General features: G+C 37.9%; 1 protein-coding gene across 1 annotated transcript in view; it reads left to right on the plus strand.

Moving 5' to 3' along the window:
* Positions 1-20,117, plus strand: part of gabrb4 (gamma-aminobutyric acid type A receptor subunit beta4) — a 76,570-nt gene that overhangs the window by 50,305 nt on the left and 6,148 nt on the right. Inside the window, exons 4-9 of the mRNA XM_055180039.2 lie at positions 857-1,077; positions 13,333-13,415; positions 15,458-15,595; positions 16,079-16,231; positions 18,025-18,281; positions 18,916-19,005. Of these exons, the coding sequence (XP_055036014.1) occupies positions 857-1,077; positions 13,333-13,415; positions 15,458-15,595; positions 16,079-16,231; positions 18,025-18,281; positions 18,916-19,005 (942 nt within the window). The remainder of the gene's footprint in view (positions 1-856; positions 1,078-13,332; positions 13,416-15,457; positions 15,596-16,078; positions 16,232-18,024; positions 18,282-18,915; positions 19,006-20,117) is intronic.

Below are 20,117 nucleotides of genomic sequence, written 5' to 3' on the forward strand. Positions count from 1 at the left end.
GACAATGCACCTAGATCGTTAAAATAGGGCCCAATGTGTTAAAACCTTAAGGCACAAAAATGTGTAAAAAATTAACACATCCTTTCTAAGAGTGTTGTCACCAAAGTGAACTTCCGGTCTGTATTTATTTGTTCATCTGGCTAATCTCTGGAACAAATCTTATATCAAAAATAAAATGTGTTGGTTTGCTAAATACGAATGTAGACGACAAACAAGGATTACAACTGTGCGGAGATGTTTGGCAGCCAGGCTACTGAAACCGTCTATACCCTCAGTTTGCTAATATAGTCTACTTGAATAAATGAAAACAAGTGAGTGAATTCGGACACTAAGTGGCAGAAGCGCAGAATTGCCATTTTATGTCAAGATGCAGGAGTTCATTTGATACACGCCTATAATCTTGGACACCACTACATATGGCTGTCCCCTCAATAGAGCACTATTTAAGGGTATAGGAATCTATTTCGGTTAAGGGAAAAAGGAGATATTTTGGACACAGCCTCAGTCTCCCACAAATACAGATCAACAATTTCATGACATAATTTTGTACCTCAGCTGTCATCAGATTCCAGACTGTGAGGTAAACTAAACACTATAGGCTGTTTGAAATGTCCCACTGCATTGTCGAACAAAGCTGCACATTTCAAGGCACCTTAATGGGTATTCAAAGATGTTGCAATTCTCTGGAAAATCCTCAAAACATTCCAACAATCTTGACACACCCTCCTTCCCAAAGCGCCACGGAAAAAAACCATCTCTGATGCTAAGGCTTGGATTACTCTTTTTACACAATGCACAAAACACGGTTTTGATTGGAGTATAATTTTGTATTATTGTTTCTCTGTGTTGATTTCAGGACTACACCATCACCATGTATTTCCAGCAGAGCTGGAGGGACAAGCGGTTGGCCTACGCTGAGATGGCTTTGAACCTCACTCTGGACAACCGTGTGGCCGATCAGTTATGGCTGCCAGACACCTACTTCCTGAATGACAAGAAGTCCTTCCTGCACGGCGTGACGGTGAAGAACCGAATGATTCGTCTCCACCCAGATGGCACTGTTCTGTATGGACTGAGGTAAACACCTTTGAAATCACATGACAAACTTAAATCACATTATGTTTGTCCTTTAGATGAGGGCTGTTTTCCCAAATAGTCATGCTCTTAAAAACACTATCAAATCTAATAATGCTATGCTAATCTGGTCATTTGTAACAGCTGTTTTTATTATTGCATACATGCACTGTCACAAATGCTCCAAGCTGTCACTGGCGCCGTATCCTTTAAATTGTAGGTACAGGGAATACATTTGGTAACAATATGTAACTCTGAGGTACTAATATGAACTCTTTACGGGGCAAATGTGTACTTTCACCCCAGTGACAGCTTTTTAAAAAAAAATTCTGACAGCATGATTCTACTTAACAATATACTGTAACAATAGGTTGAATATAAGGTTGTAACTTCAACATCAGTAATATTTTTTGCCACATACAGTTTTTTAATAATCCCATCCATTCTCATCTAGCTTAGGTTATTAATAGTATAAAACATTTTACACAATGAGCCTTTCAAGTATTTAAAGGTGATGTCATGTTTAACGTTCTTTAACTTCCTTGAAACTGTAGGAAAAGTGTTCAACTTTCTCACAACTTTCACTTTTGCCAGTGTGGTTAGCAGGCAGGTTATCTATGGGGAGGTTTCTATTTAGAGTGTGTGAAATATATCTGTTAATGGTTCACGGCACTGACAGATCGTGTTGAAAATGAAGGCGCTAATGATATTGGCTGGAAAATGTGATCATATGAGGATGATGCTTTGCCCTTTTTGACTTAGCTCAAACTTAAAGCTCTTCTTTTTCCGAACTTTACAGAAAGGTCGTTCTTATATTTGGTATTTTAGCTGGGAAAATGAAGGGCACTCATACTTAAACAATTTGGTAACACTTTACTTGAAGTGGTGTTCATAAGACTGACATGACACCTTTATAATCATGACATGACACGTGTCAAGAACATCAAGGAGATTACGTTTTTGACAACTGTCATTAAGTGTCATTTGTTCAATTATGTAATTTTTAATGTAAAGATGACATTATTTGAGAACTGAAATATAAAACTGCTACCTTAGGGAAACGTTTCAGACACGTGACCTTTTTACACAATACTTGATGCGGAAACCACATTAATATGTGATGTCACACAGTTACATTGACCACTGATTAACGCGCCTCATGCTAAAAAAGGTCAAAAATCGTCCCACACTATCACTGGGGCAGTACAATTTAAAAGATTCCTAATATGTACCATTTAGGTACAGATATGTATACATTTGGTACCAGTATGTATCTTTGAGGCACTAAAGCCGGTGACACACTGACTGCGTGGCGTGATCGTGGCGTTTCTGTTGCGTGTCAGTTGTGTGGCGGTTGCATCGCGTTTTCTGTGACTTTACACACCAGAACCGTGTCTGACGCGGAGCCGGCACGCTGCTGTAGGTGAGATAGAGGGAACCCGCCGACAGACCACTCTCTTGTTTTCACAACAACAATTTCAACTTCATGTTAAAGGTGACATAGAATGGTTGAATGGAGTATTTATTCTTGTTCTGTGATGTGACATGTAGACAAACATTTTTTTGTTTGGGTCTGTAATGCCTTAAAAGCTTCCTAAAAACCTCTCTCAGATAGCTCTATTAGGGTGGGGGATTTCAAACAAGTGATTTTGCACCTATTTGGCTCCCCCTACTGGCCTAACTTGCAATCTCATTACTGATTGGCTGACTTTGCTGTCACTCAAAAAATGTTGCCAATTATTTTCAAGTGGAGGGGCAGTGACATGCCTGTGATGTCATGAGCATCAGTTTTTCAGATTGGGCTGTTTTCTGGCTGACATTTCTAAAAGAGGAATTTCTATATGACTGAGATGTTTAGCATGTTTAGCACTTTTTGTATGTTTGTGAATGTGGGTAGACTACCATTATTCAACAAAGACAAGGTAAAAATGTTTTTTCATTCTCTGTCCCCTTTAAGCATATAAAGCTGATAAAGGAGACATTAAACAGTATTGATGGCAAAATGGACTATGTTTGACAGGTGAATATTTGAAAATCGATCATTATTTATTTATGTATATTTTAAATTACATTTATATCTGAATGTATGTCAACCTATAGACTTTCAAACATCAAAATGTCATTCATTAAAATTTATTTGTGCACAAAATGACATATAAACATATTTTCCTTTTCTATTTTGCCTGGAAATGCTTCCAACATGCCTGCGTCTCGCGTGAAAAATAAGTGTTGGTTCTATTTCTAGCAAGCACGCGGTTTCTGCGCAGCTCGAGCCGCACCTGAGACGCCAGCTCACACAGGCAGTCTGCAAGCTTTATCCTGTTAACATGGGAGCCGAATTAAAAACGGACACGCCACGCAGCTGAGACGCTTACGGCACGCATCCAGTGTGTCACCGGCCTAATATGCACACTTTGGTATCAGTACGTACCTGTGAGGTATTAACTCTTACCCCCATTGACGAGTTATCGCGTCAATTAAGAGAAAACGCTTCCCTGCCAAAGACGAGTATTTCCGGCTTTCCGCAATACTGCTATTATCCACCAGGTGGCGCTCGTCGGCAACTTATAATACCCAGAAGTATCCCCCTAGGGCAAATAGCTGGATGTCCGTGTATGTTTTGAGGATCGCTCTGCATCTGATCTTTATCAAAAGTCCTTCACAAAAATTTAATTATCTCAGGTTTTTGCTCAAAATTTGGTGTTTTTATATAAAGCTTCCCACATTTGAGGTGATAAAAAGAGAACTAATGAAGGTAGGATGAAACAGCTTTTGTTTGTTTGTTTGAAAGCAGAGGGTCTGTTCTTTCATTTAATATATTGTATGTTTATATATTTAAACAGGGTTCCCACGGGTCCTTGAAATCCTTGAAAGTTTGTGAATCTGGGGAAAATAGTTCAAGGCCTTGGGAAGTTTTTGAAAATAAACATACATAGATGCAGGTCATTGAAAGTGCTTAAATCTATTTTATGCAAAACTTTTCTGAAAAAAAATCCCTATCCATATTATTCCCTGTGTAGTGTAGGATAATATCATAAAATTTCTAGCCTTTTAAGCACACGTGCTAAACTTTTGCTTTAAATGTTTCTGTATGCAAATGTTGATTCATACTAAAATGCTTTTTTGCATAGTTGTGTTTGACACATGAAAACGTCTCGGGTTATGTATGTAACTGTTGTTACCTCAGAAGGGAACGAGACGCTGCGTCTCCCTTGACATACTTCCTGCATCCCTGTAATGCCGTCTTTGGCAATATTTCAGATAGCGATATACTTCCTGGCTCCTGCGTCACCCTGTCTTTGTCGTTAAGCCTCACCATTGGTTGAATTTGATAAACACATTCAGATGCACTTAACCCTGGAGGTGTCCCCAAAATGTCACCACAGTGACGCAGCGCGAGTTCCCTCGAAAGGTAACAATGTATCTTAAAAGGTAACACAGTGTAACCTTGCTCTCACTTGAAATGTGTCCTCACATTTAGTCCTTGAATTTGAGGGTATTGGACCTGGAAAGTCCTTGAAAGGTCCTTGAATTTGAAGTTAACTAAGGGGTGGGAACCCTGTTTAAAGAAAAACATTTACTGGAAGGCATTAAACTTTTGGGAAAATCATGAAAAATGCTGCCGCTGGCTGGCAACTTAAAAAAAAAACCGCTGGTGGGGAAAGAGTTAATATCAACTTAATAGGTGCAAAGGTGTATTTGTTTAATGGGTACCGCCCCAGTGACAGCTATATTGTTAGAAATAAAGGTACAAACTATACCCTAAGTTTCTGTTTTGTACCTTTACATTCACAAAAATGTATCATTGAGGGTACCACCCCAGCGACAGAAAAATTTACAGTTTTGTACCTTTTTTCTGACAGTGTGTAGACAGATATTTGAGGCACATTTTACTTAAAAAATAAGCTTGAATTATTTTGCTTAAACAAATACATGTGTTGGTGGAGATGTTTACAGACTTTACATAGATCAGTTTTTAGTATCAGACAAACAATTACACAGAAGCTGCAACGTCCAAACGCTGTTGTACCAAATGTTGTCGTCCTTTGGACAAACAGAGACGCAGGCGTAAAAACAAAGCGCTTCCCCCGCCTGCTCTGCGACGCATTAACCTGTAGGCTCTGGGTGCCCGACTCAATCAGACTATCAATAATGAAAGATGACAAACCGTTTCCTCTTTCCAAGAGGCTCGGGCACAGGTGGAATCAAGAAATAGCAGCGAAGCCACAGGCCTGTCAAACCTGTGCTGGCGCAGAGAATATTAATTTGAGGGGCATCGCAGCGTGGATGTTTACAATATCAATACGTCCACTCTGTGTAATGCCTCAAAATGGACCCTTGCTGGTTTTAAATTATTCATAAGTCAGGGCTGTTGTTAATGTTTAATTATCATATCATGACCTGCTGTGTCTAAAAAGGGATTTTGAATTTAATAATGTGCCTTAGTCAGCTTAGGTATAGCTACAGAGCATCCTCTATATGACCCGCACATGCACAGATTTATAAATATGCAGAGAGTTTATGGGGATTTGGGAAAGGCTAATGCTCATATTAAACTGTTTTAATCATTGTAACGGGAGCGGATGCTAAGTGCTGGGTTGTTTTAAACTGTGGTTGGGAAAATATGAACTAAGTTGTTTCAACCCAAAATGCTAGGTTGTTTAATTCCGTGTTTGGGTCAAACATGGACATTTATTTTCTAGGTTAATTTAAAGGTGCCTTAGAATGTAAAACTGTATTTACCTTCGCATAGATGAATAATAAGAGTATATGCTAATGACATATCGTGAGTCTTAAACACAATTGTTTCCTCCTTATATAAACCTTGTGCATGCAAAAGACTACTGGAAAACAAGCCAATCTCAACATAACACCAACTGTGACGTTACAGTCGTGATGTACACCCCCAATATTAAATTACACATTAAATTAATTACAATGTTGTTACAATGCTAAAAACAAAGTTGTGACTGCTGAGTTAGCGCTCTATGCTAGTTAATGTTCTGCTAGCGTTTAGGCTGAAGTTCTACTATTGACGTTACAATTACTTTTTGCAGGTCCATACTGAAAAAAATAACACAAACTTACCACTCAGAAAAATGCCCATTTCCAATCTCAGAATAATTGATTATTTCTCCAAATCTGTATCTTCATCTGATACAGTCTCAAACATAAGGTCTGTTTTCACACACACACAGAGCTACTGAATGAGCTGCTCTGTGAAACAGCCAATCAGAGCAGAGCTCAACATTATTATTCATGACCCTTTAAATAAGCTAATAATAGACCTTTTCATTCTAAAGGCAAATCCTAGGGTGTAAATGCACATGTAATGGATTCTTTTTACACTTAATAAAGTCACATACCCTCTAAGTAGATATCGACAAACAAAGTTACATTAATGTATCAATGCATTCAATGCACCTTTAACCCGGCAGTTGAGTTTCTCCATATTTTACCCAACCAAAAATACTGTGCTTTTTGTTTGCTTCTTAGCCACATGAAGTGGTTTCAATGCAAAGCGTTTCAGAGCTAAAACAAACGTGACTCTAAATGCTAATTATAGGATGTCCAGAGTTAAATGCACAGAAGGCAGTGTAATAGCTACATTACTATGCTCCATTACCTAATTTAACTCCACAATCATGTGTATGGCGTTCGCTGTTGTCATGTTCACTGCTATTGTTGGGATTGTATATATATATATAACACCGCCAGAGCTGGGAGGCTTACTTTAAAAATGTTTTCCAGCACAACAGCTAGTGCCAGTTTCAATAACTTTTGGATTAATCTCAATGTTGCGGATGCAAATAAAGACAGATAAAACATGTCTTATGTACACACACACACAAAATGTAGCCGCTTAAACTGCACTGTTCTTAAAGGACAAGTTCAGTATTTTACACTTAAAGCCCTGTTTTCAGATTGTTTATGATGAAATAGAACGGTTTTGACTGAAATTTTGACATATGCGGCTGCCCAGAGAATTTTTGGGTGTTTGTGTTTCAGCTCCTACCTTTACAATGGGTTTAATGGTGCACTGGAACAATCCTTCCTAAAATGCATATTAAACTTTCGTTTACAAAGACGTGAAACTCACCGAGTGGTCAGGGGTGTTCACTGGTATGCTCACACAAAAATCGCTGCAAAATACGCATTCCAACAGGTTTGATCGTAGTTTTTGCCAACTCCATTGACTTGTATTAGTTGTGCTGTGAGGTACGGTATTACTCCGAGCCGGGAACTTTGTTTCTATTCTTGAAATTGGCAATGGCGGATTAGCGCCACCAGCTGGGCTGGAGTCCCTATTATTCAAGCTCTAAGCGGAAGAATGTACGGGTGTGAGGCGTTTGGAAAAATAGGTCCACAAGTTAACAACGAATGCTAAAACAGCTGTTGGAAAGCGTCTTTTGACGCGGTTTTTGTGTGGGCATGTCATTGAATACCCCTGACCGCTCGATGGGTGTCGCGTCTTTGTAGACGAGGGTTTGGTGCATTTTGGAGAGGATTGTTCCAGTGCACCACCAAACACATTGTAAAGGTAGGAGCTGAAACACAAACACCCAAAAACTCTCGGGCTGCCGCAAATGTCGAAATTCCCGTCAAAACCGTTCATTTCATCATAAACAATCCGAAATCAGGGCTTTGAGTGTAAAATGCCGAACTTGTCCTTTAATCTTAAGTGAAAGTGATGGTGAATTTTGGATGAAATAAATTGGTGGCATTGGTCATGTTGTGATGGCTAAAATCCTTGAGATGAGTGCTTTATTAAAGGCGGGGTGCGTGATTTTTGAAAATCACTTTGGAAAAGGGAGTCAGGCCGACTACCAAAACACACAGCCATTCAGCAGTAAGGGGCGTGTCTACTATCCGACATCATTGCCTGGGTTGCATATGTGTGGGGCGTGTCTATCAAAAGAAGGTCTGGATTCTATTGGGGTAGGGGTGTGTTTGTTTAGGTGATTTCAAATGTCAACATTGGCTTTCAGAGATCATGCACCACGCCTTTAAGTAACCAAATAAAATAGCAACTTATAGTAGACACGGATTAAGGGTGGGGTTGCGGGCAGGGCATAAAGTGGAAACATTCCCATTAACAACAACATATAGAATGTTTTTTAACATATAGGATGTTTTTCCACAATATTGTGGAGCCCAAGACTGCCCTATAAACAAAGTGTCTTTGTTTTCTTACATTAGGCATGTCTCCACAATTATAAACCAAAAAATTGGCCAATTTGTTATGACAGTGAGGACTATCGAAATTCTAAGTGGAGACTTATTTTTTACATTGCATAGATGATAAACCATTTACTCATTCCCCGCCAGCCATTTTTAAAAAAGTTGCCCGCCAGCTTTTTTTGGGGATTTTCACAAAAGTTTCACAAAATGCTTTCCAGGAAATTTTTCTTCAAAAAATATATAAACATACAAATATATATATCAAATGAATGAACAGACAGACCCTCTGCTTTCAAACAAACAATAAGCAAACAAACAAACAAAATGGGGAAAAAAGTTTCATTCTATCTTTATTTTTCTCTGTTTATAAACTCTTAAATATGTGTATTTTTCTTCAAAAATAAAATATTTTGAGCAAAAATCTAAAATAATTTCATTTTTATAAAATAATTTTTTTAATGATTAAATTCAGAACAATTATCAAAACGTATACGGATTGTAAAATTAATAATTAATGTTTTGCTTTCGTTTTTTATAAATTGGGTAAGAACGGCACCTAGTGGATAATAGCGGAATTAAATATTATTGTAAAAAACTCGTCAGAGAAGCAGGGAAATGCTTTCTCTGAACTCTTTCGCCGCCATTGACGAGTTATCTCGTCAATCAAGAGAAAACGCTTCCCTGCCAATGACGAGTATTTCCGGTTTTCCGCAATACCGCTATTATCCACTAGGTGCCCTTCCGGAACTTTTTAAACCCGGAAGTACTGCCCTATAACAAGCGGCAGCATGTCCGTGTCTGTTTTAAAGATTGCTCTGAATGGGATTTCCATGAAAAGTCTGTCACAAAAATGGAATTATCTCAGCTTTTTGCTCAAAATGTGGTGTTTTTGCAAAAACCTACCCATATTCAAAAGCTGATTACAAAATAACTACTGAAGGTAGGATGAAACTTTTTTTTTTTTGAAAGCAGAGGGTCTGTTCTTTCATTTGGTATATTGTATGTATATATATTTAAAGAAGAACATTTTCTGGAAGGCATTAAACTTTTGTGAAAATCATGAAAAACGCTGCCTGGCAACTTTTTTAAAAAAATGCTGGCGGGGAAAGAGTTAATCGACAAGATAACTCGTCAATGGGTGGAAAAAATTAAAAGTGGTACAGAAATGTAAACATTATTATGCTTTGAAAAAAGCCAAACCTTAGTTTACTTGTGCTTATACAACACTCTCCATGACAATTCGCACGCATTGCATGTAGTGGCCCATTCGTATGAATTTGTACGATCACATTCGTACACATTTGCTTTTGCCCCTGTGCCGTTGGGGTTAGGGGTCAGGGTTTTGTGGCTGTTTTTATATAATAATCTTACGTTTTTGTACGATTCACTTCATACAAATTCATACTAATTAGCCAACTCGTAAAATCAGGCTGACTTACGATAGTCTTACCCTCCCCAAGTGCCAGTGTCGCAACTACAATACAAAATGCATGTCTATGGTCAATTTGGGTACATTTTATATATATGGTTATAAACATGTTTGTAGTGTTAAGTTCTGATCAGCAACTTTTCTTTTCGCTTCGTGATCGCTTTCTACCAGTTTCAAGGTTCCCAGAAGCAGCTGTGAAAGGCTTGAGAAATGAGCTTTGTGTTTTGAAGTGCTGTCACAATGTTCTGCATAGCTGTTAAAATTTGGTCCATAATTGCATTGTTTGGATGTTGTATTCTGAACTCTGCACTCTCAGTAATTTTTAGCATTGTGTAAACAAAGACTAAGCAAGTTTAGATAATAGAGGATATATACTGCATTGGTCTTTCAAACATCTTAGAATGATACATCCTTACCAGAAAGGCAATAGGATACAGGTTTCAAAAAGCGGATAGAACTCCATAAGATATTTTTGATGGAATTATCTCAGTTCAATACAAGTTAAGGTCTATAGCTCTTATAATATAATAATCCATTATACTGTATCCAGTTATATCCAATATTTGAGCTCCAGTTATGACTATCGGAAGTCGGTAAACTGTACTGTAGCTGTCACATGATATTTGGATGGATAGCAGAAAGGGACTGTTTGAATGACGCATGAAGATGGAATAGAAGTCTCACTGCGAAACAATACAAAAAAGAAAGCATTTTGCACACAAGAATTATAACGTGAATCTCATATTTTTTAATTAAGAGCTTAAAAAATATGAGATTCACGTTGCTGTTTTCGAACCCACTCACCCTTTGACTGGAAGCGCACTGTTTGTATATTTTAAACAAGCTGATGGATCAATAAAATGCCACAGATGTTGTCCACACATTGAATTAAACTCTGAACGTTCATTTAACTGTTTTAAAGATTTGTTGTTCTATGTTTACATCAAGCTCAATATAAAGGCTGTGGCTGATCTACACAGGCCATATGGTGCAAAAACATTTGCACTAAGAAATTAGAGGGAAAAAAACTTTTATGATATTCAACAACAAACTAGTGAAATAAATACTGTCAATGTAGATGAAACAATTGAGACATTTTTCAGTAGCTTGTCACTGGATCGTCCAAGATTTTCTTCAAAAGTAACACTGACATCAGATCAGTAAGTGGCATTAGGCCAAGATACTGAGAGAGCTCAGAGGTTACTCAAACCTACATCCTAAAGCCAACAACATTGAAAAATGTCATGTTGATAATATTATCACAATTGATTACAGATATTTAAGTAGAAAATGTACTCTCAGTGCTGCTATAATGGATGGTGAACAGATTTTTTAGTTCAGATTTACATTTTATGCATTTGGCATATGCTTTAATCCAAATGGAATTACAGTGTATTCAAGCTATATGCAATCCTCTACCAATTTAACTATTTTGAGGAGACTTTTATTGAATTCAAACAGCAGTAAACTGATAAAATGAGTTAACATAACCAAAAGCACTATCAAATAGGGCAAAATATTGTCTAAACGTAAATAAATGTACACTGATTTCTTTATGTGTTTTGTAGATTCTGCGTGGGCTGATGTGCATTTTGTAGGTATGCAGGTCTAGCACATCTAACATATTACGTTCTGCATACTGTATAGCAGGGAAATATACAATTTGGATATAAGGAGTAATTACACTACTTCCTTCCCCATTCCGCCCATATCATGTGAAAGCTGTGTATGGATTCAAAACAAATTCATTGCAGAATGTCTAACAAACACACAGAAACTTCTGTGCACAAACAAACAGGCAGTGTACCCATAGTCCATTGTGCTATGGATGCATTTGGACATTTTAGATAAAGAATCAAAATTCTATGAATCAACCCAAAAAAGGTAATCCCTATGATTTAACACATATCATAGTGAATAAACCTGTTCAGCAGGAGGACCACATACAACTTGTATCGCAAGGCATTTATATTCTTAGGAAATTGAATGTTGTGTACACTCGCGCATGCCTAACAAAAGACGCCCACAATTCAAGCAAACACACACAAATTGCATGTTCACAAGGAGGCCCCGGTGATAGAACTTTCATTTGCATTTTCCATTGACCTGAAACATGTAGACATTAGAGTGAACAAATGTGACTTCACTATTATTAGCTTTCTTGATTTCTGCGGGTGTGAAAGCTGGTTTGCATCAGCAGACTTTGACATTTCCACAATTGCTCAAATTGGGTTGGTGGTTAAACTAGTCAATCAATGGTTTTGGCCCTTTCCATTACAGTCTTCAATTATATTAGGAAGTATGCATTTAACTCATTGTCCGCCAAGTTTCACAAAATGCCTTCCAGGAACATTTTCTTCTATAAATATATAAACATACAATGAAAGAATGAAAAGAACAGACCCTCTGCTTAAAAAAATGGGAAGAAAATGTTTCATCCTATCTTTATTTGTTCTCTTTTTATAACCTCTTAAATATGGGTAGGTTTCTTCAAAAATACAAAGCAAAAAGTTGAAATAATTGCATTTTTGTAAAGGAATTTTGTTAGAGATTAGATTCAGAATGATGATCAAAACATACACGAGTTTAAAATGTTGTTTTTGCTTCAGTTTTTATAAATTGGGTAAGAGCACCATCTAGTGTATAATAGCGGAATTACAGATTACCGTAAAAAACTTGTCAGGAAAGCATCATTGTCAGGTAAATGTTTTTTCTTAAAGGCGTGGTGCATTTTTAAAAACACTTGGAAAAAGGAGGCGGGCCGAGTACCAAAACACACTTGTAGCCAATCAGCAGTAAAGAGCGTGTCTACTAACCGACATTGTTGCCTGGGTTGCGTATATGAGGGGTGGGTCTATCAAAAGAAGGTCCAGGTTCTATTGGGGTAGGGGCGTGTTTGTTTAGGTAATTTCAAATGTCAACATTGGCTTTCAAATATCATCCACCCTGCCTTTAATTGACAAGATAACTATTCAACGGTGCATGTGTATAACAGTTAACATGCATATTTCTAACGCAGTGGCGGCTGGTGACGTCTTTTTTTAAAGCGCACGATGCGAATCTCATACGTAATCAGAGTTTACTGTTAAGGAAGTGTCTGGTGTGTATTTTGGGAACGTGAGCATCTCTTTTATCATAAACGATTTTGACGTGTGTGCAGCAGGCACTTATTTTGACAAAACACATGATGCACACAGGATCCCTCGACACGCAGGACACATACCCCGGAAAAGGGAACCACACACGTGACAATCCGAACACGTATTTTGAATTAGTGCATCCTCGGATGAGCAGTCACGAGCTGCCACTGTTCTAACATACAGTTATGTTGTATTGTATGTAATCCTAAACCTAACCCTATATTTTTTGCAACAAAGATATGTATTGAGCTTTATCATCTGCTACACTTTTTTCAAGAATATTAGAAATATGCATGAAAAAAGCACTCAAATGTTATTTGACTATTTTTTCCCCATACATGTTCTTCTTCTTATAATATGAGAATAGCAGGCAAACATTTACTCATGAGGTATCCACATGGCGCAGTCAAGGCTAAGCTATGATTTCCTAAAGGTTACCAAGGTAACAGTGGCTCTCATTTTCTCTTCTTCTTTTTTCTACCCGCCTCCTTGCTTTTCTTTTTCCAGAATAACCACTACAGCAGCTTGCATGATGGATCTGAGACGATACCCCCTCGATGAGCAGAACTGCACCCTGGAGATTGAGAGCTGTAAGTATCACTGAGTGAGCAGAAATGCCAACGCACACAAATAAGCTTTTGTTGGGAATGGGATACTAGCGTAAATTTGACTGCATACCATTCGGTATATGCAATGCACCGTCCTGCGGCAGTGGAATGGTCTGAAAAGTACAGGAGGCGAATTTTAACCTGTCCTTTTTGATGTGTAGTCAAAACAAATTGGCTGAAAGGCAGGTGCACTAGTCATAGATTACAATTTAAAGATTGTCAATTTGTTCAGTCAACTGTGGAAATTTTGTTACCTTTAGAAGAAAGTTGGATACTGTTCAATTTGATGGTATCATCCACAAAACATGTCTTTTGGCTGTTAATTCCAAAACATGATGTTAAAATTACTGGTTGATATGGCTTGTGATTTATTTGTCATATTAAAAATGGAGGGTAAGTTGGAGAGTGTCATTCGATTATCATAGTGCATAGAAAAATGTACTTTACCTGAGTCAACTCACAACTTTTTGTGGTTAAGGTGGACGGGGTATCATTCATACATGGTAAAAACGACATTATTTAGTATGTTTATTAAGCTTGGTACCTTCACCGATGGCTATTTTAGGTTTTACTTTCGTTGTTTCAGCCGTTTCCAAAACCTGACCAAAACATACACCGTTTCAGCAAGAAGAAAATCAAGTTCAGTGGTTGCTCTTTTATTGCTAACAAGATTTGATGGCATTTTCAATTCAGTTACCTGTTATCTGTTATGTGCCAATATTGTTTCATAGGTCTCTCCAAGGTGGCTGAGATTTCTCTCGAGAAATAAATGTAATTGTTGATTTACTTACAAAGTATAGATCTTTGAAAATAGAGTGGATAATATAGCTCAGATTGTTTGTTCTTTGACTTTTTGACTGACATTTGTATTTTGACATTTGACTGACATTTGTTGTTTGACTTTGGTGTATTTATACCTGAGAAGCAGAACTACTTAAGCAAATTCTCTATTTGCACTTTATTAAATCTCTTAGTTGAGTGGGATAAACATTTAAAGTGTGTTTAAAGCGATTTTGTACATAGATGTACACAACTGGCACATCTTCATTCAAATTTTAGTGGCAGCCACCCTTCATGTGTGGTTTCAAAGCAGTCGCCATTGGCCACCACAGTATTTCTGATAAATCATTTACTGTGAAATAAAATGGTCAAAGGATGGTCCCTACCTGTCACTACCTGAGGTAGTACTCTTTCAAAATGTACACTTTTGATTCTAATACATATTATCACCGTCACATTCCACAGGGACCTAATGTAAGCAAACGTAATCATTAGGCCTATTTAGAGCGATCACCCATATCTGCAGACCTGCCCACTCTGTAGCTGGATGTCATTAGTGATAAATGCTCATGAAGAGCTCTGACTCTCAGGCCCTGTGGCACAATTGACAGACACAGGTAAGATTGAAAGTGTTTGCCAGTTTATCAATGAGCTGCCCTGCACTATCGATCAGCCAGTTGTACCAGGCTGGTGTGCCCTGTCCATCACGGGCACATCACTGGAGTAGAGACAAATAGCAAGTCTTGTGTTTTATATGATTGTTGTGTGCTACCCATTTATCAATTTTGTACAGACAAATGCGTCATACTCCATAAGTATTGGGACTATAAAGGTAAAATTGCTCTGTTTGATGTGTAAAGTCAAGTCTAAACGTTGAAAGGTTTTATTTTTCACCTGTTTAACATACAATTTACAAACTCTGTACAGGAAACAAACATTTCAGATACGTAACCAAACAAAACCACAGAGAGCACAGAGCAGATCCATTTACTTGCATGATCCACCGGTCGCTGATCTTGCCGCTCAGATCGGTTACGACATGTACCGCAGACCTATATAGACAGCAATAAAACACCAACCACAAATTGATTGAGCAAGTAAACACATCCTCTCTGTGCTATCCAGTAGATTGGGCTGTTGCCGTTTTACAAACCACACCTGCCAAATGTAAAACAACTGCATGCTTGACTATTACTTAGATGCGCCATCAGTATTTCATAATCCTGTTGGCTGTCTCTTTGCAGATGGATACACAACAGATGATATTGTGTTCTTCTGGCAAGGAGGGGACAGCGCTGTGACAGGTGTGGACAAACTAGAACTGCCTCAGTTCTCCATTGTGGAGTTACGTCTTGTGTCCAGAGAAGTGAGGTTTACAACAGGTATGAAATAATCACCTCAAACTACAATTATGACACCTGAAATTGAGTTACACCCCTGAAATGAACTCTTTCGGTGAAAGGCTTTTCGAAACATGCCGTGATTTTCTTGTAGAGTAAGCCAGACTACATATTAACTGGACTTGCTCTTTAGTTACGTACTTCTTTTTTGTATTAAAAAGCTAAACGGAAAATAGACACTGCAGGCTTTTGTGACAACTCTCAGAGGGACGTAGTCGTAGATGCTGTCTGCTGAGAAAGGGGTTTTAGAAAAATCTGCCATGTTTGCGACTTTCTGCCATGTTTAATTGGAATAGAACGAGTCCCTGGGAAGGAATCCCCAAACGGAGAAATGACAATCTGCTGTCAAAGTGTAGACTTTGACTATTGCAAATTGTAGATCTGTTTCTCCTGTGCTTGCTCTTTTGCATTTCCACTTACGTGTTGACATCTTTTCATGTTTTGCTTCTGCTGTGTACTTTTCAGGTTCATACCCACGGCTGTCGTTGAGTTTCCGCATTAAGAGAAACATTGGCTACTTCATCTTGCAGACCTACATGCCCTCCATCCTGATCACAATCTTGTCCTGGGTCTCCTTCTGGATCAACTACGATGCCTCTGCTGCTCGTGTGGCCCTGGGTGAGCTGCAGGATTTTGTTTTAAAGTATTCTGTGACTCTCTTTCTATAAAAACCATACCAGCCATTTTAAATGTCTTTCGCTTAAAACAAAGTTGGCCCTGTAAATCATGATTAAAAGGCTTTGTTAATAATGTCAAGGTTAAAAAAACAGCATCAGCCTACTCCCCTGTCAACATTCCCAAGTACACTGAACTAGCCTGTTGCCTTAAAATTGGTTGTTTTCTACCATATTTTCCAAACTATAAATCGCTCCAGAGTATAAGTCGCATCAATCAAAAATGCGTCATGAAGACATAAAAACATATTTATGTCGCAACAGACTACACGTCGCATTTATTTTAGGGATGCATCAAATCCAGATTTTTGGGGTTCGGTCGAATACAGAATCCACTGTTTAAAAATCCGAAACCGAATACCGAATCCTACTCGCATCCTTATTCCATTAACACAGTAAAACACATTAATGAAGTAAACAATGTCCACAACAGTTTATTTTTCATTTTATTTGATTTTAACTGTAAAAAAAACAAAGGATAGGCAACATTATGCCAGGATGACAAGTAGGAAAAACTATTTTGACAATTAACATAAGCCTATGCATAATGAAAGCAATGCGGTCCTACGCGCTCATTTTTTCCAGGTGCATCTGCAAAATGTAACCGCCCCTAAGGCTTACCAAAAAAAATGCTTATCTCCACGTCAGCACCCAATGTGTGTAATGAACGGCCGTGTGACGTCAACCAACATAACACAAGCCTAGGGTTCGGTTCGGTGGGAAAAAAATCTAAGGTTCGGCCGAACCCGAAACCCGCCAAAAAGCCCAATATTCGTCCAAATCCGAATCCTGGATTCAGTGCATCCCTTATTTATTTAGAAAATGATTTCACAAAATCCAGGCTGAAAAACAGACATTTAATCTGGAAGGACAAGTTATTCAACTATACAATAGCAGACAGAGCAGCAAGCTAAATAGGTGTCCGTACACTAACGTAACATTATCAGTTATTTACATGATACACAATAGCATACTGTACATACCTGGAAGGCTGAATAGGCTAAATTAACACAACAAGCCAACAAACATCAAGTTCACAGACTCGTCATTCCACATCAATGAATTCATTGAATTACATAAATACAGGAGCAGCATACAGTATAGCGGACTATCGTGGCTGTAAACGTAATAATTTCTCTTGTTTCATATATGTCAATATTAATTCATACTGACTTACAAGTCACACCTGACTATAAGTCGCATGACCAGCCAAACTATGAAAAAAAGTGCGGAAAATACTTATAGCCCGGAAAATACGGTACTCATGTTTGGGTCAAAAGATAGATAAACCCAACCTTTTGGTTAAATTGATGTAGAATAGATATCCATTTTTTACCTAAGCATGGGTTGAAACCTAGTATGTTGGGTTAAAACAACCCAGCATTTTTTATGTATTTGCAGGTGAACCATAAGATAGTACTGAAAGTTGATGTGTAGGTACAAATGATTATACCCGTTGCCAGATTGTGTTTAAAGCAGCACATGCACATGTCGGTTGTGTTGAAAGGTGCTTTAAAGCCCTACCCGCTGGGATATCCAGCTTAATTGGGAGTTGGAACATAATAACTGGTTTCAAGCTTCTCCAATCTGTTCATTGGCTGGTTAACCAGCTACCATGTTCCAAAACCATCTTAGATAGCTGCTGTTACAAGCTGGTCTGTTCCCGGCCCAACACAGCCCACCAGCTCGGATGTAATATTTTGCACATGACTAATAGTCAACCTGGCATCCTTACAGGTGTAACTACGGTGCTCACTATGACAACCATCAACACCCACCTGAGGGAGACCCTCCCAAAGATCCCCTACGTGAAAGCCATCGATGTCTACCTCATGGGCTGCTTTGTCTTTGTGTTCCTGGCCCTGCTCGAATATGCCTTCGTAAACTACGTGTTCTTTGGACGGGGACCCCAGCAGCAGAAAAAGATCAACGAGAGGCTGAACAAAGCCAACAACGAACGCCCCCGCTACGAGGAGAAGCGTCTGAGAGAACAGGTTTGCTATTTTGGCTATTTGGTGTCAATCAAAAGCTAATTGAATTATATTTAATAATCGTTTTTTCAATGCTCACGCATGTCTAAATTATTACAGATACACTTAGACTGTAAGCAGAACAACTTCACTCATCAAAATAACTACTGCCTGAATGAATCGCTTCAAAAACCAACATTCAATAGCCCATTAACCATCCTAATCAGTGACGAATTTCATTTGATTGAACATTTCATTATTGGAAGAGGTTCATCTTGCTCAGAAAGTTACAAATTACATTGTCATTATCCTGTCAGATTCCAGCGTCTTTTCTTGCCTCAGGCTTCTTTCAACATAAGTACTGTAACGTCCCAAGAGATTGCTTTATTTCAACAGACCCGATACATTTTTTCCCCTTCACAAAGTGTGTCAGCCATTTCCATATTTCACAGCTGTGTGGACAAAGCTCATTATCAAGAATACAATCGCTATTCAAGTTTGAGTGAATTAAGGCATTTGTATCTGTCTTCAATGTGATGTCAAAGTTCTTCCTTTCTGACCCTTATGTTTATTGGTATACTTAGAAAAATGTTGCTTGATTGTAAGAGTTTATATGGGCATTGTTTAACATTCTCTTCATTTTCTTTTACATCGCAAGGACTCCATTTCAGCGCCGTTTCAAAGCAACACCCTCAGGTCATATACACAGAGAAGAAATCTGTATCTCGAGGAACAAAGAAAAGTCGGGGTACATGCATTTCGAAATCATATCAAGCTGCAACAGTACAGATTTAGAATGCAATGTTGTCCTTAACTCTTTCCCCATCAGCGTTTTAGTTGCCAGCCAGCGCCAGCATTTTTTATGATTTTCACACAAGTTTAATGCCTTCTTTAAATATATAAACATACAATATTAAATGAAATAACAGACCCTCTGCTTTTATACAAAAAATTTCATCCTATCTTCATTTGTTCTCTTTTTATCACCTCTCAAATATGGGTAGGTTTCTTCAAAAGTACCAAATTTGAAGCAAAAAGCTGAGATAATTCCATTTTTGTAAAGGACTTTGTTAGAGATCAGATTCAGAGCGATCATCAAAGCAAACACTGAGTTTTTATTGTTTTTGCATCAGTGTATGCTTCAGGTAAGAGCACCACCTAGTGGATAATAGTGGAAATATGGATTGCCATAAAAACTTTTGGCAGGGAAGCATTTTCTCTTAACTCTTTCCCCGCCATTGACGAGTTATCTCATCAATTAAGAGAAAACATTTGCATAAAAAACATGTTTCCTGATGAATTTTTATGTTAATCTGCAATACCGCGATTACCCAATTTATAATAAAAACTGAAGCCAAAACGTTTTTACTAATTTTAAACTCTGTGTATGTTTTGATAATCATTCTGAATCTGATCTCTAACAAAATTCCATCACAAAAATTCAATTATTTCAGCTTTTTGCTAAGGAATTTGTATTTTTAAAGAAAAATACCCATATTTAAAGCCGCTCTATGCATTTCAGTGTTTTTGTCAAACAACGACCCCTAGAGTCGCTGGAGAATACTTGCAACTGTCGTAATTTCCCACTCTAGTACTCCAAAGATAATGACCAGGTAATGTTTCACAATTTCATACAAATATTAGGCTACTGCATAGTCTACTAAACTACAGATGATGGTAATAGGATAATAAGAAGTGTAGAGTAGACATATAATAATAAAGTACCGCGTTTATAGCTTATAATGTTTTTACATGATTGCAGCTAAATCACAAGTAAACATTACAAAATGCCATGACAAAGTTAATTGTGTACGTTGCATTATTTCATAACATTGTTCGCTATAATGTCACTATACATGA

Source organism: Misgurnus anguillicaudatus, chromosome 9 (genome assembly GCF_027580225.2).
Source record: "Misgurnus anguillicaudatus chromosome 9, ASM2758022v2, whole genome shotgun sequence".
NCBI classification, from domain to species: domain Eukaryota; kingdom Metazoa; phylum Chordata; class Actinopteri; order Cypriniformes; family Cobitidae; genus Misgurnus; species Misgurnus anguillicaudatus.